The sequence below is a fragment of the Lampris incognitus genome, chromosome 6 (assembly GCF_029633865.1).
Source record: "Lampris incognitus isolate fLamInc1 chromosome 6, fLamInc1.hap2, whole genome shotgun sequence".
Taxonomy (NCBI): Eukaryota; Metazoa; Chordata; class Actinopteri; order Lampriformes; family Lampridae; genus Lampris; species Lampris incognitus.
In genome coordinates this window covers 11457111-11479934 of record NC_079216.1, presented here as the reverse complement: position 1 = coordinate 11479934, position 22824 = coordinate 11457111, and the positions used below count along the sequence as shown (strand labels likewise).

Here is a 22824-nt window from a genome sequence, read left to right as displayed (position 1 = left end):
ACATGTTGCAAGCTACAGCATTGTCGATAAAAAAAATGGTGTAGTAAAAAAGAAAGGTCATGTGAGGTGATGTCTCCCCAAGGAAGCGGGTTCAGTTGTTCATAGTCAGCTTGAGAAAAGCGAGTGACCACAAAAACAGAGTGCGTGCGTGAGAGCACCTTTTGTGCGTACAAGGCAGAAATATTTAGGCCGTTGATGCTGAAGGATTTTGAGTAAACAAAAAAGAGTCGGAAGGACAAAGATGTCCTGTCGGGACTGAAAGGGAGCTGGTAGGAAATGAGGGGTTGCCGTTGGAGGGGTTTAGTCCTTGATGTTGGGTTTGCCACTAGGCTTATCCCTGACCTGGTTGAGGTGGCTCATGGCGCGGTTGAAGGCCGTTTGCACTGCTTTACGAATGCTGGAGGAACGGCCCTCCATCAGCTTGATTTTGTCAACTGTCTTATGCATCCCAAAAGGAACCATCTTGGATCTAGGAAGCCATTGCCTGAGGGGAGAAACGGTGATGCGCAGGCCGTTAAAGGTCAAAGTTAAAACCAATGATGTAGACGAAATGAGCCGAAATATATTTGAGAAAATGTGTTCATCTGAAAATGCTGACATCCTAGTACAAGTCATCACTGAAAAGTTACATTAGTTACTGCGAGACCATTTCCAACAATCTTCACCCCCCCCCCTTTTTCTCCCCAGTTGTACTTGTCCAATTACCCCACTCTTCCAAGCCGTCCTGGTCGCTTGCTCCACCCCCTCTGCCGATCCAGGGAAGGCTGCAGACTACCACATGCTTCCTCCGATACATGCGGAGTCGCCAGCTGCTTCTTTTCACCTGACAGTGAGGAGTTTCACCAAGGGGACATAGTGCATGGGAGGACCACGCTATACCCCTCCCCCCACAGCGACCAGGACACATACCCACATCCGGCTTCCCACCCGCAGACACGGCCAATTTTGTCTGTAGGGACAACCGACCCAGCCGGAGGTAACACGGGGATTCGAACCGGCGATCCCTGTGTTGGTAGGCAACAGAATAGACTGCTACGCCACCCGGATGCCCAGTCTTCACTCTTTTAAGGGTGAAATCATGTCTTTATTCTGAAATAGTAGAATTAACATCAAAGCAGCTTTTCATTCTTAAAAATGGACATGTACTACATAGCCATTTGGAGTTGGAAGATGCTACTGGTCGATCATACTAATGTTGTAGAGAGAAGAAGGTGGCTACTGATGAGCTAACTTGAGAAGAACTCTGAATCTGAGGAAGCAGAATTCTGCAGATTTTCCTCACCAGCTGCGCTTGTTGTCGAAGAAGTGGACGAGGAAGAGTTTCTCGGCGGACTTGTACTGCATCTGCTCTCCGACTTTGAGAACGTCCTGCGGGGGCAGGGGCAGGGATACCCCGTTGTGATGGTGCCCCGTCTTCGGCATTTTGGGGTCCATGATCTGCTCCGTGCAAAAGTGAGAGGGGACGGATACAAAGTCAAGGTGTGTATTAACGGATGAGGCAGGTTGTGTTCTGGCACCAGTTTGACAGAAGCCTGAGCTAAAAACACACACACGCGCACACACACACACACACACACACACACACACACACACACACACACACACACACACACACACACACACATGCAAACCACAGCCCCGCGGAAAGCTCTAAGCAATCCGGGGCAACTCTTGCAAAAAAGCAGTCCACGCCTTGCTAGCTGAAAGTCCTGCATGGGTATGAGCACAAAACACGAGCTACACCACTTACGATGAAAAATATGCAATGGGTAATGAGACAAAGAAACATGGCCAGGGGTCTCAGGATACACATGCGCGCACTCACTCACCAAGGCAGGGTAGGAGGGATATCCACTACATTTTGCCCAAACTAGTTTAAGAGGTTCCAGAACAAATGTTGAGGCACTAGTGGGCATCCATACATTTCCGCTGCCAACTTCTAAGGGAGCAGGAATAACGACAAGCAAGTTATGGGGGGTTCACTGCAAACAGACAGAGAGCACAACTGGTCTAAATATAGGAGCCATGCATACAAGACAGGGGATGACTACAACATTCACACAAGACACACAGGCCCAATATAAAACATACAAAAACAATATACACACATGTAGGGAGAATGCCCACGGGGGCCCGTACCCCACTCTACTAGTTTATGAATTAAGCAGTTAAGTGGTTGGTGGATGTGGACTATTGACGCCGTTAGTAAGTTAGAGAAGGATGACCAGCTGATGAATTATGAATAGAAAGTAGGTAGGGATGCTCCATTGTGGCCAAAATTATTACTTTTGATTGTGCTTTTATTTTTTTAAATCTATATCAAAATGTAGGGCTGCAACAGTATAGAAATGTCCTTAGCGCAGTATTAGACGAATGTAATGTTGCGGTTTGTAGTAGTGCCGCAAGTCATGGGGGATGAGAGGGGGTGGGTAGCAGTCATTCATGACTCGTATTTACACCACCAGATAAAGTTTTTTTTTTTTTTTAAAAAGAAGGGAAAATCGTCCTTTAAGGAATTTTACAAAGCAGAAAATAACTATCAAATGTAAATCAAAAATAGGTCTGACCTAAATAAATAGTCACCCATTCACAGCCTGTCTGTGTGGGCTTTTATCTGGGGATGTCCTATCATTTGTAATAGAACTGTTTTCCTGTGCGTATCTACCATGTACATAACATGTCAAGTAAAAATTCCAGCCTAAATTACTGATAAATTTTCCCAAGAGAGGTCCCATGATGATACCAATACCGTGAACTTAACTTTAGGACATTAAGAACCAATCAGGTCTATGGTTTATTAGGCTAATCAACTGAGGTCTTGGTCATAACGTTATTCATGGTGCGCACATCTGAAACACCACATAAGATACTGAATACTTGATTGAGTAATGTCTCTCTGTCACAACTCGTCAGTCAGTATTCAAAGTAGCGACTCGTAGAAACAGAGTAATCTGGCATGTTGCATAAATAGCTTTAAGGAAATGCTTACCGCAGACGTCTGAAGTCCAGACAGTAAAACTCCAGAGCAGAATTACTCGACAAGCAGGTAACCCAGTTCAAATGCCACGCACAGGAATTTAACAGTGTTTGACAAAATTAGTCATCACACTGAGGTGGACTTGTCACTTGCTTTTTATTAACATTAAGAGAGCAAAAAAAGTAAAATAATTACTGTTTAATGATTAGTTTTATTTCAGATTGCACATAAAGGCCCCCATGCACCGTGCGATTGTGGTCGACTATCACATTTATTGTGTCACACTGCAAGACAGGAAAAAAGTGAAATCTTCATACACCCCCCTTGTTAGACACTGCGAGTTGAAGTGAGTCTACTTTCACACTGTGTGTACAGCAACAATACGATCAACGTCAGCCAACAGAAAGGTGACTGCACTCGCTCCAAAAAAGGAGATCTGGTCCCAGGAATATTCCGATGCGGTCTCACATAAAAACATGCAGTTGCATTAATGATGGCAATTTTTGTCTCAAGGAACTCAAAAAGACGACAAAACATGGGTTAACAATTCACCCGAGTGAGCTCGAGATATGGTAATTTTCCCAGGCATTTTCATGAAACAGTCAGCACACAGCTACTGTTTGACAGGTATTTTAGACTAGCAGATGACTCCTTGATTCCCAGACAGCAGTGTACACACACACACACACACATGCACATGCACACACACAAAGAAAACCGAGCAGTGTGATCCTATTGTCAGAAGTTATCGGTCACTCTTCATGATGGGGTCATGGCTGTAGTTTTTATTGTCAGATCCCCTGCCACAATACACTATCACTGTCCAAATTTTCTGACACTGCCAGAAATCTGTCAGAGCCTAGGACTCCATGGATTGACCATTGTTCAGAACGAACGAAATCGTAGTGTGTGGGGGCCTTAAGCCACAAATATGACAGCACTCTTTGATAATTGGCCAATGGTTATGACGGTAACTAGGATAACATGCTCTGTATGGCAGTAACGCCGTTATTGTTGCAGCCCTTCCTACATTTATTTTGTTCCAACTACCCAGGGTGCTAGAATATTGTAAAATTCTATTACTGTTCACAATTAAAACCAACATCATGATATATGCTCATATAAAATGGTTTGGACAATCACAAGCTAATTAGAAATGGTGCACAGTATCACAGCTATCAGAATAACACACCATTAGTAAAGTAATTTCGTCCCGCGGAGAAACCCTCGAACAGATGCTAATTTGGCTCAGGACACCTTTATCTGAGAAATATTTACCGTTTAATATATATATATATATATGATTTGAACAGAGAGGTTGTCCATTGTCAGACTCAGGGCTCAGGATGAAGAGATCTTCCCCTGGGACAAAAAGGGATTTTATCTATACATTTTTTATTTTTTATGTATTTATTTATGGTTTACCAAATGACAAACTGAACCGAGCACCGACTACATCGGAGCACGTCTTCTCATTTGACCAGAGGCTCTATGCCATTCCTGTGTCTGACTTCCTGCCTGGCCTAATCTCCTCTGTGCATGTGACTTCGGTGAAAAATAGACTAGGCACATATTTGCAGCACAGCATTATGATGTGTTCGAGCTCTGTTAAGTAAAACTGAGTATTGGGTTAAGGTAAATTATTACTTTATCATGATGTGTTCAAATGTTCTTGTAAAATGTTTTTGTCGAGACATTTTAATAAACAGCTGAAGGAGACATTTGATGTTTTCACAGCAATTTAAAATAGATATTAGAGGGAATTTTAACCTGTGTAACTTCCCAACACTAATTCTAAGCAGCTTATAATACATAATTAAAAACTACAAATGTCAATACATTTTTTAATCAAAGCAATTTTTAAATAAAAAATACAATTATTTCCCAATCATAGTGTGTTTTTATGCAAATAACCACTACAGATGACAATAACAAAGTAAAAAGACAACATTTAGAATTTGGGATCGTTTACATTGACTTTGGGATGGCTGAAATTATTTTTTAGGACTCTTTCGGGGCGGTGGTGAAAACAAGTTAGTCTGGAGCCCTGGTCAGAATGCAGCAGCTCTACCCCCTTGCGCTCTGTACTTTTTGGTTGCTTGTAATATTGGGTTTCTAGGAATTGTGGTCACTGCAAAACAAGCGCATAAGTTAAAAGACTAAAAGGTCAAAGTAAGGGTAGAACTTGAGGTATAAACAGCAGAAGGAGATGACATCTGTGAACATCACATTTCTCGCAATAATTTGTTTAATTGGGCTCACCAATAGTGGACGACAATATATAAGTAATGATACTGTGTATGTCTGTGAGATGTTTGCTCGGTATTATTTCATTTTTGCATGGGATATTCGGAGAAATACTTGCTTCCATTCTATCTGCAGGTTAAGAATTTTTGAGGGCATAACAATACATGCACTTTATACAACCATGCTAAACATCAGTGAAAAGACAACGTATATTCGTTACTCTTAAATCCCAGCACGTTATAATTCCTAACTCATGAGATGCTTGCCCAGCCCTGTCCTGAAACATTCAACCCCAGTTTCTATGTTGACATTATTAGAGCTACTAACTTGCCATATGACAATATTGGCATAATTACTCTAATATTCATCAGCTTCTCACCAATTTACCAGCCAACTTAGGTTTTACAACATAATGTGTGTTGGTAAGACTTTTACAATAAGACTTACCAGCCAAATTTAAACAATATCACATTTAGGCTGGTTGGTCATTTCCCATTCAGTACACTCATATACTGTTCGAAAGCATAACGTACTAAACATAACAAATAACATAAACATGGTATGGGTGCTTCTAAGGTGCCTGGACCTTACACTGAGAACCAGTGATGGAGATTGTGACACCAGCAGTCTTAGCATGCCATAGAGCTAAGAGGACAAAGCCATTAAAGATAGAAAACTGAATACATTCTGAAACAAGAGCATGTTTTACTATTCCATGTGTTGTAATTTGAGTTTGAGTTAAATTTAAGGACTCCGTTTAGTCAATCTCACAGCAGGTACTCTACTGAAGGCACAGGCAGAGAACCTGACCAGCTGATACTACAGGCCATCGTTCATACCAATTCATGGTTGGTGATGCATAGTTTGATGGCTGCCAATGTAAGCTCTCACCTGATGCAATCTTGGCTGCTTTTGTGAACTCCCCATTTTCGATACAGGTGATGAGAGCAGTTTTATCATCCACAGTGCTCCGCCGGGCAACAGCCGGCCTCCCTTTGCTGCTCTTTGGCACAACGACCGTGCTGAAGGAAATGAGGGAACGGCTTGTCAATGGCCTATATAATTCAGGAGAGTATTAAGGTTGTACTGGGCAGATTTCAGATATGAATTAGTCTAAATGTGCAAGTGTGTCACAGAGCAGTACTGAAAAACAGAGTGAGGGCTGAAAAAATAATTCCCTGAATAAACTTGATACAAGAAATGTTATCATTGTGAAGCTTTCTTACTACTGCACTTTTATTGCGGTAGGGACTATGGATTAGTGCATCAGCTAAAGGAAAGTGATATTGCATTGTTTGTTGTTGTTAGAAATGTGTCCTTAATGAACAATATTGTTCTCCATACCTTGTGCTACAAAGGACACTTCCACTGGAGGAGATACTGGACTCTGATGCGCAACGTCTACGAGGCTCCAGGGGTCTGGTAGGAGTGGGCAGACTCACCTCCTCTTCCTCCACCACAAAGCCATTGGCTAGTCCTGTAAACAACCAAAGAATGCTTTCTACAAGTTCCCCTTGTTTCTTTCCAAGCAGAACAAATCACCAAAAAAAGAAACTACAAGAATCTTTATTAGACTTTGGCCAAGTAATTACAGCGAGAGCTGAACAAGATTATGTTCCGGAAAAAAATATTATGGTAAATGATTCGGGAACTTGTTCTATAAATTGAGTTAATCTAAAAACGCTACAGCTTTATTTTGTTAGTTTGCAAAAAAATCTTGTAAAAGCTTAACATAAGAATCAAGTCTGACATACATCTTACTACCGAATGTTTACACAACACCTAAAATTTGCATGTGCTCCATTTATATGGCCATGCCGTTTTGTTGCTAGTACATGAGAGCTGGAGCAGTCATGTTTCACTAAAATATGTACAAAACATTTACAAGTTTTGCATGTATGATTTAATTCTAACCAATCATTTTAGTTTAATGAGACATACCTGTATCAAGGCGTTTGATTGGGGATTCCTCTTCCTCCTCCTCACCATCTCCACTAGTGCTACGGGCCCTCTTCCTAGGCAGGAGAAGGGTTTCGAGGCGAGGAATCACAACTGAGAGAAAGGTTTTGGCACCGAGTGGTGGGGAACCTGTCGATGCTTCAACCGTTTTGTTGGGTTTCTGCGGGCTGACACTCTTGGACTTTCGGAAGAGCACATTGGTCCGTCTGTTGCCAGTGACAGAGGCTTCAGAAAACACAGAGGTGGCCATGACACCGAGACCGCTGTCAGAAAGCAGGGGGTCTGGAATACGCCCATTGAGAGCATCCTGGTGTACGGAGGTAGCAGTCGTGGTGTCGCTCTCGCCATTGACATGCATCTGAATGTCATCTACACTGGATTTGGCAGGCTTCAAAGTAGGTGGCTCTGAATCACCTCCTGAGTTTTCAACTTGCGGTGGTGAAATTAATGGCTCAAGTTTTGGCGGAGGCAAAGACTTCTCCTCTGTAAAAAAAAAAACAAACAAAAAAAACAAAACAAAAAAGAAGCACCAACATTAGAAGTACTAGAGGCTATATATTTGTTATGGAACCAGCTCTTAGTATAGCCCCACATGGGGCTATTGTTCACCTTTATGCAAGTGATCTTGGATTTATTTCCACAAAAACCAACTTTCACAACAAGATTTACAGTCATTTCCTAGCATTTGCCACAACATACGAGTGCTAATCTCCGCTTCAGTTGTACCCCAAAAAAAAGGTAAACACTGTGTTTCATGTGATCATGCTGAAATGAGAAGGGACCAAAATTATTCTGAATAAATCTTAATATGTGGTCTATCAGATAAGTGTGCTTTCAGGCGAGCAAGACAACATTTCACAGCAAATTCCGGCACCCATTTTAACGCGATAGTCTTTCCTATATAAAAAAAGAGAAAGACACAAATAGGATCTACTTAAAATCCAAATTATACTGCACAACTCACACAGCTTTTGCTATGTGTGTAAAAGCCACACTGACTTTATTGAGGCTGAACACATACCTTCCTCTAGCATACAGCCTTCAGTTGAGGGTTCAGGTAGTGGTTTCTCCTGCAGTTCCGATTGGGGTGGGCTGGGTTCTGGGGGAGGCAGAAGGGGCTTCTTCAGGCTCATCTCACTGCGGACCTCCATAATGGTCTTTTTCAGCAGTTTGAGCCGTTTGCTGCGTGAAGGGCTGTGCTTCATGGCAGTGCTGAGATCCAGCTTCTCCAGTAGCTCCTTCAGCTGCTCTTCCAAGGGCATATGCTGCCGGTAAACTGGGTTTAGCAGCCGGTCCACTACAAGACAGTAAGATTATCATCACAAAAAGGAGACATCTAACATTTGCTAGAAAGTAGAGACAGTTGCTCATACAAAACCATAGATTGACAACTGCTTTTACAAAATGAAACCAAAACAAATTATAGTGCATCCATTCATCCATTATCCAAACCGCTTATCCTGCTCTCAGGGTCGCGGGGATGCTGGAGCCTATCTCAGCAGTCATTGGGCGGCAGGCGGGGAGACACAGGCCGCTAGTCCATCACAGATTATAGTGCATATTAAAATTAAAATAAAACAAGCCAACAGAATCATGTTGTCCCACACCCATGATGCATTACACTCTTTGGGCCTTTGTTAGACCCCCAGCTTGTGGAAGGCACTTAGTTCTACAGTGTGATGGAAGAAACAAATTAACCACCAGGGAGAAGACAGGATCCATAGCTCCTCCCCCTTTCAGATTTCACCAGGGTGGGTGCAAAAAAATTAGTCCTTGGTCCAAAAAAGAAATGTTTTGCGAACTGGATTTTCTGTGTTTTGCAGTCAATTAATAACAAAATTCAGCTTATAAACTGGTTCAAAAATGGGAGGTATTCTATGGAAGTGGATTTGTTTCAAAACATAATAAATGCAGTGAACATGATATACACATGGCCATCGTGTCTTACAACCAAGCATGGTATAGAAACCACAATGTGTTTTCCTAGACATAAATACAGATTTGTACCCGGAGACAATAATTCCACAAATATATATGTCTAAACCTAAAACTATTATACTGTCTGACTGGCATACTAGGAGCTAGCTCTGTGGGCACTAAGAAACTTGAGCATCCCCAAAAATTCTACCCCCCCACCTCCAAAAAAAAAAAGAAAGAAAAATTAACTGTTTGGCTACATCAAAAAAGACATTGTTGCATAGCTTAAGATCTGTTAAGATCTGGAATGAGATTGGCTGTGTTACCGTCAAAATGAACCAAATACATGATGCGTGACTTTAACGTTATGACTTTACCAAACACGTGACTTTAACCAAAGCTGTAGGCGACCAGTTTTGCCTATAAAACGATAAATGTCAGATTTCTAGCTTTCAACTCCAACTCGTGTGCGCTGAATATTGGTGATGTTTAAAACTATGTTATACTAGGTTTTAAAAAAAAATACAGTGGACAAGTTGAACTATAGTTTTGGTGTGTGGAAGGGTAGTTTATACATTAAAAAAAGCCCATTTTATTTTCAGGACAGTATTTAATCTTTTTTTGGTAGGGGAGAATATGGGAAAAATACAAACTATTTTCACTTTTATGTCTGTCCTTAAAGATGAGCACCCACAGTCATTTTTTAAAAGTTGCTGCTTATGAATGACCTGGTAGTTAACCTCAGCCCAATTTTTACCTTTAATTGTAAATTTGTCTACTCACACATGCAGGTTACCAGCCATAATTTGGAGGTCCTACTCTATTCAATAAATCTACCTGGCAGGTTCAGGGCTGAAACGATTCCTCGAGAAACTCGAATAACTTGATTACTAAAAATCAGCTTTGTTTAATCCATATAACATATACTGTCGCACAACACGCTTACACTGTGGACACGTGACGTGAAGAGGACGATGGCACAGATTGCTAAATGGAGTAACAGAGAAAATAGCAAGAGGTGAAAATAAGAGACAGGCCAGAGAAAACAACAGAAAGTGTCCAAAGTTTGGGATCACTTCAAGCTGGAACAAAATGAAAAGTCTTAACAGTGTGTCTATCGTAAAACCGACTTAGCCTGCCACAATAGCACATCAATGCTTCAGCATCCAGTCTACGCACCAAGGCCACAGAGCAGACCCGACGATACAACACGACGATAGCATTTAACTTAAATCAAATGCCACACAAAACCTTTCAAGACAGTAAAAGCTTACGTTATACCTGAACTGTAGTTAGGTTGAAACCTATAGTTCTGAAAGTTAAGTTGCACAACTTAAAGGCAACTTGCAGAGGTGTAAAAACCCGGTCCAGAAACTAAAAACCCTAACCGTGTCTACTCCATCCGTGTATTAAACCATCTGATTTGGGAAACTAGTCAGTGCAATCTGATGGTTTAGTACATGGGTGGAATAAAGACACAGTTGGGGTTTTTACTTTCTGGAACGGGTTTTTCCCATCTCTGCTTTTATGCATTATCGTTATTATCATTAGTATTATTTTAATTTACGCCCCACTTTTAGGTTGTATGTATATCTTTTTTAAAGTAATTTGCATTTTTATTTATTTATTTGTTTTTGCATTTCAGCAAATGTTTTCTTTAAAACCTAAAATGTAGTCCTTTTAGTGCACTTAAATGCACTAAAAGGGTTTAGTTTTGACAGATATTACCGTATGCAATTTAAGCATTAAAAATGTTGCTTTTTCTAAATAGGAAACCAATTAGTTGTTCATTTTAAGAAACTTGTCTTATTTTCTCTCAGTAGCTGCAGCCCTAGGCAGGTTAATTAGAGTAAGCAGCAGGTGCATTTTTAAACTTAATAGCTGTTGTGGACAATGTACAAATAGTCTCTTTCCTTTCCCACTAGAATGTACTAAAACTGGGTCTTTCGGTGTTCCTAGCTTACCATCCTCCCAGGAGAAAGATGGAGACACCTCTATTTTTGGGGCTTCAGGGAGGTGCATCCCGCTGGGGAAGTCAAAGCCAATCCTCTCAGCATCTCTCCGTGCTTTTCTGAGGATTGCGCCTCCATGGTCTTGCATTCGTTGGGCAGCCTTGTAGAAGAATGTTTCCTTGGCGTTATACGTCATGCAGTTGGTGATGATTAGGTTGAAGTCAGCCTCAAACTCCTCCAGACTCCTGTAACCATGAGCATCAATACGCTTCCTCATGGTGAAGAAGTCCATTGGGTTCTTGATGTGGTCTAGGTAGTCAGGAACCTGAGGAATTTAGACAGGTCAAAACAACTGGGGTCAATGTGAGAATAAGATTTAACCAATCTACACCTAGGTAATATGAATGCAGCCGATGTGTTCCCTTGATACAGAGACATCAGTGGTGATTTCCCTTTTCTATTTGTAGGTGGGGGTGGCAAGCTGTAGGTATGCTGTTGACCAGAGAGGGAATATCACCAAAATTTTTACCCGGTTGGCTTCCTTTACCGTTTTGTCATCATACCTAAGTGACTGTTAAACTTTCCACAGCCTTCCGTCACACTTGTAAAATAGTCAGTTTCACTGTGTTTCCCATGTTCTTTAAAAAAAAGCATGCGGTATGAAAATACGAAAAATCTTATTCCATAATGAGTTGGCGTTCAACTCACTGAAACTTTCAAACTGTGCGGCGTGACAAGCAATCTTTAGAGACAGCAAAAACTAAACTTTGAATATGACATGTTATGGTACTTTTTGTAAGACATCTAATGTGGCATGGTGAACACCAAAATACCATGAAGCGTGTGACATCTGTGCTGTCAATAGGGCTGCAATTTTCTTGCATGGATTTATTAAGATAAATTGCATTTCATTGATGAAATAATAAACAGAGCCTCAGATTATTCTTTTGAAAACTGTCATCACATGTAACAGGAATGAGCTTAATATTTTTTTCCAAAACTGAAACTAAAATTAATTTGATACATGTCAAATTCCCCTTTTAAGAAGTAAGTATGCAGAGGAGCTATAAAAGTTGGTGGCTGGTAACAATAACTATTAATTGTTTGACCACCCCAGTGATAAGATGTATCTAAGAAACATTTCACCAAGGAAGGTGATGATGAAATATGATGTAGTCAAACATTGTCATTGACTGACTTAGACATTACTCAATCTTCTCTGAATCTTAATGCACTATAGACTGTGTTAATAATAAACGAACAGACCACTTGGAGCACTTTAAACTGGGAAATAAGGGAAAGCAAACAATGCTCATTAAAAAACCTTCAAACCTTCAACCTGATGAATGTCTTCTATGATCCTTCACAAAGAATGAAGACATCTTTTTTATACGTTTTGAGGAGAAGACGTTCATCACAAGTTTAATTTCCAACAATTTCTAAGCCCCTTTCCTCTCATTGGAAAATGTTTCGATAAAGAACCTGATTTGACAAGAATATTTTACCAACTTTGTAACTTTCATCAATCAGTTCTGGAAGAAAAAAAAAACCTGTCAGGGCATTGTATGTCCAAATGTAACTCTGAAGAATTTACCTAACAACCCGAGATGTCAAAATTGCTACATACTGAAAAATATTCTCCTTCTACTGATAAGTCAGAACTACCACTGACCTCCTTGGTGCTGACAGGTTGAGCAAAGATTCTGTAAGAATCTTTTTCTTGCAACTGGCTCAGAACAGCTCTGAGCAGGATGTTGAAAGGCGTGAGCTGGACCTCCAGTATTGATTGTTGGAGCTTCATCTGTGAGAAGAGAGTGAAAGAGACAATAACAATGTGGAAATTAGTTCCAATTCATGCTGGTCTTCAATGACGCATCAAAACAATGCTTCAATCAATCAAGTTGCATTTTATATAGTGCTTTTCTAGCTGCAACAGCCACCCAAAGCGCTTACAATTAATTAAGGATTCTACATCAGCTTCATCACATAAATAGGCAATCTTTAGATGTAGTGTCTCTGTTGGTCTACTCAATCACTTTTCTTTTCTTCTTTTTTTTTAAATTTCTGATTTTTCCCTCCCAATTTACTGCATGCGTTCGCCAACTGCATCTCTCCAGCCGGCAGTCTCGAAGGAGACGCCTCACCACTTTCGTGACAAGGCGACTTCCAGGCCGAACCACTGCTTTTTCCGACACACACAGAGACGCATTCGTGTGACAAACACAAACCGACTCCGCCCCCCTCCCGAAGACAGCGTTGCCAATTATTGCTGCTTCATCGAGTCCGGCCATAGTCGGATCTGACGAGACCGAGGCGCGAGCCCCAGTCCCCAGTGGGCAACTGCGTCGACTCAAAGCAGACGCTTAGACCGCTACACCACCGCAGACCCCTACTCAATCAGTTTTTGGGGGTAAACAACTTGTTTCTTTTTAATTTAGTTATCTGACTGGTGAAAAAACACATTTTTCTAATTAAAGAAACAATCCAGCAGTTTGTCATTTCCAAACCCAACATAAACTGGTTTAATTTTGGAATCCATTTGCTACTGTGGCAGTTGGTTGGGTTCAAAAAAAGGTTTTGTTGTTTGTCAGGTGTGTTAACAATGACAAACTTAGGGATGTTTGATTACAGATTCTACCTCCTCTCTTTTTAGCTTTTCCCTCTTCCTGATCAGCTCCAGCAGGAGGCGAGCACGCTCCAGGTCGTGACGTAAACGATGCCATTCTTTAAGCTGTTCTTTCAGTGCCTTGTTTGTCTCCAGTCGGTACTCCTGTGGGAACAAAATTTACATTGTTATTTTAGTCTAGCTGAATGTCAGCAAGTGGCAAATGACAACTCAAGTGCTGCATGATTAAACAAGTAAAACCTCTCATCCATACAGCAAAATCGCTTGGGGGGGGGGGGGTGCAGTATTTTCCCAAAACAAGAGGAAGTAGCCACCACTCTACATGCTTTTTAATTTCTGCTGTGCAAAACCCTTTTGTCGACATATTAAGTTTGTATACTGGGAAATATCTTCAATCCTGAGGATCAACATCTCATTCTTCACCATAAACCATATTTTTCCCCAGGTACTAAAAACAAAACTAAGCCTACCCACTTTCATCACAATTTATGTCTCTATATTCAGCCAGTAATAATGTAGTATAGTGCAATCCTTTTTCAGTTTAGCTGCTTACACAGAATAGTAAAAAAAAAAGGTGATAAAACTGACCCATAATAGCATTATTATCAACATCAAAAACAACAGCCTAATATTGCCCCTGACAATTACAATTAATTCTGCTAAACAGTATTACATAATATGTTATTAGATTTAAGGAGTGTACACAAAGAAAGGTGGTGTCCCAGCTAGTGGTGTAAACATGTGTTCAAGTAAGAGTGCTCGTCCAACAAACCATACGTTTTCAAAAAACTTTTAGCAAAAAAAAAAAAAAAAAAAAGAAATTTTCTGAAAATTTTATTAAAGAGGTATTTAGCTGTATCATGGGTATTTTTGAAAAGTTTTGCATATATTAAATCAAATATATGCCATGACGCAATCTGTAGGGCCTGTTTCGTGCAGAATTTCAGAGCAGACAACTTCAAAAAGATGGCAGAACCCTGTTTTGCATGCATTATAAAACCAACAAAAAGACTTCGCAAGGTAAACGAAAGCTCTATGATCCTTGACAAAGCCGTATGGCTTTACCTTACAGGCTTGTCCAATGCAAGGTACACCACACTGAAATTTGACTACATGTACAGCCCTACTAGGAACTGCCCTCGCTTTGACCAACAAAAGGCTGGTAAAACCACTGATATTTCTTCCAAAAGCTTTATGTCAGACTTGCTGGGGACAGTAGGAGCAGAAGCCAGACAGCTTTGCCACGATCACAGAACTAGGATTACCTACGTAATCATGGCACAATTTTCATCAATCGTGTATACAAATTTGCTCTTACACACCCATGAATTTTTTTTATGTCTCAAGATTGTCTGACAGTCAGAAGCCTGATGGTTATTTGTAATTCCCTCCTCCTAACATCTAATGTCTACTCTTGCAATGAACAACCACCCAGGCTCCCAAAGACATCAGTGGTAGCCAATTGGTATCTAAATTCGGGGGTTACCCAGGTTCTACACTGGATTTCAGACAAACTTCAGGGCTAGAACATTCCATAGGTGTGTAAGAACAAATTTGCATGCAAACCATTGATGAATGGGGTACATTGTTGTATTTCAGTAGGCTCTGGTCTCTGGCTCCATCTTATGGGCTAAAGTGGAGCGGTGAGTGAACCCGGAGGGAGGTACTCCTGATGGACCCAAGAAAGGCCCACATAGGAAACATCACACCTCCACACTGCATGATTCCCACACAGGTAGACATAGATCGAGAAAGGGATGTACAGACATGACCACATTCTTAACACTGTAAAAGGAATAGGCCTTGATCCCTTACACAGGCAGCCATCCATCTCTGTGGGTATCTGTAGAGTAAGGGCACACCTGAATTACCTCACCTCATTCCAAACAATTACCGCAGAACAACAGGTTTATAGTCCTGGTCGTCTGAGGTGAAGAAAGACTGAGTGCTTGATTAGGAATTGTACCCAACAAGAGTCAAACTTTCTAAGTGCCAACCATGCCCACCAATAGGCATGAAAGGCATCACCAGCAAATAGGTCAGAAAAAACAGAGGGTCCCAGATGGGGAACAAGAACAAGTTACAACCCATAACAAGTTACAACTCATAACCATGAAATGGAGCCCCTAGGTGAACCACTGCACAAAGAAGCATAGCCCAAAGCACCAAGAGTACCATAAGGGGAGATAGGACCAGAACAGCAAGTTAAGAACAATAACTGAACCCTAACAGGTCCCATCTTCCACCCCCAAGTTAATAAGATTAATTCTTCATTTGTAGGATGGCTGAGATAAAGGGGCCACCCCCAAGTGTAATGCATTTAAACCTTTAACAGAGACATTTGGCCCATGCCAACATAAGCCTGGCCAACAGCCTTACACAACCAATGACAGTCGTTTGAAAGGGCTCAGCCCTTCCTCGCTTCTCGGTAGCAGACACAGCAGCTACAGAGTGGACCTGGATGAAGCAGTGCATTCTATGTAGATCTTCAAAGCCTGTACTGGACATAAGGGATGGAAAGCTTTTTCCTCCTCAATTTGATGGGGGGGTCAAAAGCTTTCAACAAAGTATCCCTAGAACAAAAGAACAAGTGAGACCTAATCCCTCCTATGTTCCCAAGAATCCTAGGTGTAGCTGCACTGCCGTCTTCTTTCAATAACAGGCAGCTGTTTCTCACCAACAGAGCATACAATTTGCTATCCTAATCTGCCTAGTACCCCGCAGGAAACTCTTCAATGGTGGGTGACTAAACACTGTTTGTCACTGAACCCTTTATGGCAAACCAAAATTGCCAACACATACACCTTCAGGGTAGAAAAAACATGGCCCTTCTACAAAAGATACAAGAGAAAGGCAAGGACCTCAACAGGGCACAACATAGGGTCAGTGTCTCTATGAGAACAGTAAAGAGTAGACTGTGAGCCACCTTGTCGAATAAAATGTCATTGTCAAAGGGGCTCGGGTACTCTTGAGTAGTCTTTATGACAACAGGCAAAAGCCCACACGTCTGTAACCTCAACCTCTAGGGAGCCAAACTACCAGAGGCTGACCTAGCACTGGGAGTTGGTGAATTGAGCCTACTGCTGAAGACAGCGTCTCTTTGATCGGAGGCACCTGTCCCAACTGTTAAGTTGACCAATCCCAGGAACCAGGGGGCAGACATATTCTGCGGGACCACTAGAATGCATGATGGTTTTCCTACTCTCATTCTCTCCATTAACAGCCAGATCAGGTCAATCGGAAGAGACGCATAAAGGAGGTGCCGGGGCCAAGAGTTGTGGATTCAGAGAGAACCACAGGGGGCAATGTATGTTCTCCCCTACGGCAAACATGTCCACTTCGACCTTCACGTACCACTTCCAGACCTGACTGACAATATCATGACGCAAATGCCACTTGTGCGGTATTTGCAACATGATATTGATGCAAAAAATGTAATCTGCGTTTCTTTGTCTCCAGGGGGTGAGACCAGGTGGGAGCCAACTTCCTGGCTCTGGTGCTGCTGGCAGGCTATCATCTTCTGGTGTCCAGTAGAGCAGCAAGAACAGAATTAGGCTGGACTGTTAGGGGTGCACTCTTGGGCGGGTAGGCCAGAGGCTTCCTGTCCCAACATTCACCTGTGCTGTCTCTCCATCAGTAAGGACAGGCTTAGATGTGTCTTCTCTTCCTCCATGGCATTCAGTGCCTGTGTCCTTGTCATCAAAATGCAGACCGAGCCAGTTATCCAAGGGGCTCGTGAATCTGCTAGTTTCTGCAGCTGATTAACAAAATCACAATATCAGATTCAGCCAATACCGTGGTTTTGTTGAGCCAAAGAGGACGCTGAACCATGGTTGACCATATCATTACTCTATCGGTGGTAAGAACCACATTTTTGTTGAGGTGAAGGATAGCTCCCAATGACTTGCCAATGGTCTTGATAACCTCAAGAGACAGCAACTCCTTATCCAGCACAAGGTGCAACAGTCCAGATGAAATGAAGGCAATGTTGCTGACTGCCACCACATTCTGTGCTGCACAAGCAAAAGATTTGTAAGATAAGAGTGGTAATCTTCTGGAAGAGATGGCTATGGGGTTTGGCTACTGAACGCCACAGCACAATACTGCTGCTAAAGAACTCTTGGGAGCATGCCAGCTGCTTTGTCCTCCCTTCCAACTAAGATCAAGGCATGAGCTGTCAAACTGTGCATTAAGGGCCAAGGGATCATGGCCTGGTCTGGTGATGTACCAGTTGATGGGCAGGAACTTTGGGCAGCGTACCATGGGGCAAGTGGTGTGCTTTGGGGCATAAAAGCCCCCCCATGGAGTCCTCCAGCTCCAAGCAGAGGTAGATGTGATGTGGAGACGGCGAAGAGAGGCCACTTATCTCCACTGCATGCTCGTTAATGCCAGAAAAATCATCCGAGGCATCTGGCTGCAGGCTTGACAAAGGTGTGCGCCACCACCAAGCTGATGGCAGAACTTTTGTCCTCCTCCATTTCAAGAAGGGGGCACTTTTCTGCGCTTGAGTGTGTGCAGCTACTCCAGGCACTTCGTGCAACTGGAGTGGCTGTCATCTGGCTCCGGGGGAAGCCACAAGAGGAGCAAAACCTCTCTGCGCTAGGCCCTGAAAAGGGTTATGGTGATATTGCTGCGTTTCATAACTTCTCCAGACAGGAAAAAAATGCTCTATAGAAGCATCTTTCAGTGTGAAGTGCTATGCACCTGACGGGACAAGCCCATTAGGTGGAGCCAAATGGCAGAGCCCATGTAAAAAAGCAAGCTCCTCACACCATTGATAATTTTCTATCAAAAAAGTCATGGCTGCAAGCATTCCTTGCACCACCATTAAAAGATTTGTGATCTTCTTTTATTACTTCATTCTATGTTCCAACTTCTCGGGGGAAAAGACAAGCGCTTTCGTTTATTTTAACCATGGCTTTTGTGGTTGATATTAATTACATTGTGTAATTTTGGTCAATTAATCCACCCATTTAGGCTGATTTTTCTTTGCCATCTATTATTTATTTTGTTGGCCTGGTGGCCTGTCCAGGGTGTCTCCCCACCTGCTGCCCAATGACTGCTGGAAATAGACTCCAGCATCCCTGCGACCAGGATAAGCAGTTCAGATAATGGATGGAATATTCTAACATTCATCTTTTTTGTGTTTTCTTTCTGTGTGCTTAAGATGGAGCCTAAATCAAAGGAGTAATAATAATCATTACATTTATATAGCGCTTTTCTAGACACCCAAAGCGCTTAAGAGAGGGAGAGCCCTAATAAGCCTACTAAATATTTGCAAAAAATAAAACGTTAAGCTGTTGTACTTAAATCTTTTGAGTATGCGTTTTATTTATAGATTAATAATAGATCCTATATATATTTTTTGGGGGGGGCTGAGCTGTAGATGTTATCCTCTTCTTGTTAAGTCTTTAAAAAAAATTAACTCATGTTAACGGCATCTGTGAAGAGGTACATTAGTCAAAACAAAGTGTCATAGTGCTGTTAAACAAAAACAGAATTAGAATCAGATTCTGTTTTGGCTATAATTCTTTATTCGGGGACAAATATGCCCCACATTATAAACTTTTGGGGAATCCGACCAAGTAGACTACAGTTACTATTCAGTGCTTAAGTTTGAAAGCATGTCATGACATCTGCCCCACTGCGCTGGCAGAAGTCAGGTTCATACGGATGGGAGGGAAGGAGTAAAAAAATAAAAAAGTACACATACTTGTTGAGAAATTCAAACATGTATTTGATTGGAAAAAATACTGATTATTTGCACCCTAAGTCTACGCACAGTCGCACACCAATGCAAAACAAAAACAAAAAGGTGTTTGGTTTCCTGACAGCACTAACCGGCTGCTTTGTTTTCTGAGGCTGGGGATTAGCCTGCAGCCGTCTGATCAGTGGCACATTGTTCCTTGACTGCCTTTTTAACACCCAGTAGCTCAAGACCCGCTCCACAAATGGTCTTTTCCTCTGGACAGCCACCTGGTTGAGGATTGTTTCAAAACTGATAGGGAGATAGAAACAGAGGGAAAACCAGAGAGGAGAGAGTGCAAAACAGATGCTGGTCAAAACATGAAGTTTGGCATTAACTAATGGTCACTAAAAAAAGAAAATGCATGCAACTGTCAGCCTACCTAGATGGGGTGATGCTTGGACCAGAGTTTGCCGGTGCTTCTGGTTCCAGCTCTGGCTCTGCTCTTTTACTCTTCTTCTGCCAACCTTTAAGCCTGGCCCTCCCTCTTTTCTCTCCTCGTTTGTGACAAGCTCCATTCTTAGTGTGAGCCTCCTCGTAAATATTGAGCGGCCTCTTGTCACAGCCTTCAGGTGTGTGAGCACAACAGTAGGCGGTTTTTTTCACAGAAAAAGTTGCAGCACCTGACTCTGTCACCTCTTTGACTGGTTCCATTTTCATGTAGAGGCCTGCCTTCTGTGCACAGCTGACATGGAAGGCAGTGTAACAATTGACTTTGTGGCACTGGATGCAGGCCCCAACACCTTTCTCCTTGCACAGGTAACACGTGAGCTTCCAGCGGGCAGGCGGGATATTGCTGACTCCATCGATGGGCTCAATGAAGACCGTGTCGGAGAAGCCCACCTCGGGAACCCACAGGGCGCAAGCCACATGCCCCCAGCGGTCGTCGTCCGTCTTCTTGAGGGCACCTCCCCGGTTGGGGCAGAAGACGCATTCAGCAGGCCGTGAGGGGCACTGGAGGCAGTGGCGACACAGCCACTGGCCCTCTGGGATATAGGGCACACCGTAGCACTCCTGGTGCACAGCAATGTTGCACGAGTCACAGAAGAGGATGACATTGCTGTCGGCACCGTCTCCATCCATGCAGATGCAGCAAACGGCGTCCTCGTCAACTAGTGACTGCATGTCACTCTGTCCTTGGGTAGCAAAGTAGGACTCCTTCTCAAAGCGATCCATGAGGAACTCAAATAGGTTGTACGACACCTGGCTGATGCCCTCACTCTTCCTCTTCTCATTGAGAAGCTCCAACCAAGCATAATCCTCCTCATCCATATCATATTCCACCTCCTCATCAAGCTCCTCGGCCGTCCTTTCCATATACTTATAATAAGTTGCCGGTCTCTTTGGCACGACCGGCAAATTGTACTCCACGTTGCGAAACTTGGGTTCCAGGAGAGCGCTCCCACCTCCAAGGGTGGCAGTACCATGCGTGGTGGTCAACGCTGCGTTCTTTTTCTGCCGACTGTTCTTGAGACGCACTGACCGCACCAAAACTTGCTGGGGCTTCTCATTGTTCTCCTTGTTGCTGTTGCACTCCATTATCTCCTGGGCTGTTGGATCATCGTCTATGATTACATCCAGCTTGTCGTATATACTTAGCCGATGTACACGACCGTCCACCTCCAGCTCCACCATGCGCTGGGCCTGGGCATAAGTCAGAGTTTCCCGGTTGGGTGAAGGCTTGATGGGTGAAGACGCCCTCTTCGGCGTCGCCACACGGTGATGTCGACATTTTTTCCTCATCTCAGAAGGCCTATATGACCCTGAGAGAAAAAGAAAAAGAAAAAAAATCAAATTAACATCCTACCAACATATGAATCACAAATGCCTACAAATAGCTGCAGCACATAAATGACTACTTTCGTGATATTTTGCCACACTATTGTAACGGGTTATTTTCTTGCCCGGTGCGGGATTCGATACGGGTGTACTGCACCACAAGGCGACATCACTAACCGCTCGGCTAAAGGGTCAAACCCGTCAGTTAGGGACTAACGTGTCTTAGTAGTAGTTTACACTGTGTTACAAAACCATAACGTGGACTAGTCTTGTCACATTTGACACAGATACCCAGACGCTGCAGCTAACAATTATTAACAGCCTTAACTCGCTGCGGTGCCCTGGGTGAACGACGCCTTACAAAGTTCACGTTCATGCAGAAATAGCATCACTTGACGTCCTTAACGTCACAACACTGAAGTACAAACAAGCAATGACCAACAATAGGTACCAACTCAAGTGTGCGTATCTATTGGCTCTGAAGCGATGCGTGAGAATGAGGAAGGCGTGAGAATGAGGAAGGCGGTGCACGCACACGCACACACACGCCATGCAACGGCTATCAAGGTGTAACGGGTGAATGAATGAAACGTTCAAACACCAAACGCCCCCAAAACCGTCCAACAACCTCAGCTAACGTAACAGCTGGAGAAGACACTAAAATCGAATCTTTTCAAACAAACATACATACACAGTTACCGTCGGAAACATTGTAACGTTAGCCTCGTTAACATTAAAGGTATAGCTATGACTTAGCTAGCATTACCGGGGGGCGGGGGGGCGGCTTAACACTGTAACTACCCGACAAGACGAGCGTTAGCTTGCGTCAATAAGTCGTACGTATAGGCGGTGAAACGTCGCCATCACGCCGGCTGCGGCTGACCTGTGTGAAAGGACGAAGGTTAAGGCTTGCGGCCATAAAAGAGCGGCCTCTCTGGCTCCCCACCAGTTAGCCGTTAAGGCGACACAGCTAGGACGCTCCGTCCGCCGACCCGACAGGCTAACGTTAGCCGGCTAACCCGCACAGTGAGGGGGAAACATGGCGACCAACAAAACAAGAAACTGTCTTCGTCGGGGAAAGTTGGCTTTTGTGCGCGCCCCCCGCAGCAGCACTGCGCGTACGCGTCGCCGGGTCGCCGACAGAAGTCTAACCGTCGACGCAAAAGCGACACAAAAAGCGTAACAACCTTATTTTCCCGGGAGCCGAGTTTGTGAAAACAGCAAAGGCTCTTGCGAGCAATGGCGACGCGGCCTGTTGTAGTGAATCCACATTCAATCCGATCGTCCCGACGAACGCCGCGACTCGGGCCGCGGCGTTTAGGTGGTGCCCAACGGCGCCCCGGCCGACCGAACGGGTTCAGACCTCAACTCCGTTATCGGCATAAAACTATTTCGTTTTTCAATTCTTCCGAGCGGCAATCCTCTTCGGAGTCGGACAGTCCTCGGCGGCTCTGCGAGCCTAGCTTCTTCACCCCCCAACAACAATGCGGTTGTGCGGCCCGTTACGTCATGACGCAGCACGTACCGAGCGAAAACCAGGAAGTCGGTGCTAATCGCCTGTAATTTATGAGTAGGGAAAAAAAAACACAAGTTTTCAGATTTCAGTAACATGCAAGTTGCT

The 22824-nt window shown here is 43.2% G+C and overlaps 1 protein-coding gene across 1 annotated transcript; it reads right to left on the bottom strand.

The window, feature by feature from the left end:
• Window positions 1-234: 234 nt before the first annotated feature.
• On the bottom strand, window positions 235-22667 carry brd1b (bromodomain containing 1b). The gene is made up of 13 exons (XM_056281653.1): window positions 22391-22667; window positions 19807-21187; window positions 19520-19676; window positions 13691-13822; window positions 12725-12853; window positions 11065-11377; window positions 8205-8480; window positions 7166-7666; window positions 6569-6701; window positions 6116-6246; window positions 1830-1939; window positions 1283-1437; window positions 235-484 (listed from the first exon to the last, which is right to left on the bottom strand). The coding sequence occupies exons 2-13, from the start codon at window positions 21165-21167 to the stop codon at window positions 301-303; spliced, it is 3582 nt and encodes a 1193-aa protein (XP_056137628.1). The 5' UTR covers window positions 21168-21187; window positions 22391-22667; the 3' UTR covers window positions 235-300.
• Window positions 22668-22824: the final 157 nt, after the last annotated feature.

Excerpts from the sequence above, each read along its gene's own strand:
- brd1b (XM_056281653.1), bottom strand. The coding sequence starts at position 21,167 with ATGAGGAAAAAATGTCGACATCACCGTGTGGCGACGCCGAAGAGGGCG. Across the intron at positions 19,677-19,806 it reads CCAAGCATCACCCCATCTAG|TTTTGAAACAATCCTCAACC; the intron begins GTAGGCTGACAG and ends TCTCCCTATCAG. Across the intron at positions 13,823-19,519 it reads CTCAGAAAACAAAGCAGCCG|GAGTACCGACTGGAGACAAA; the intron begins GTTAGTGCTGTC and ends TTGTTCCCACAG.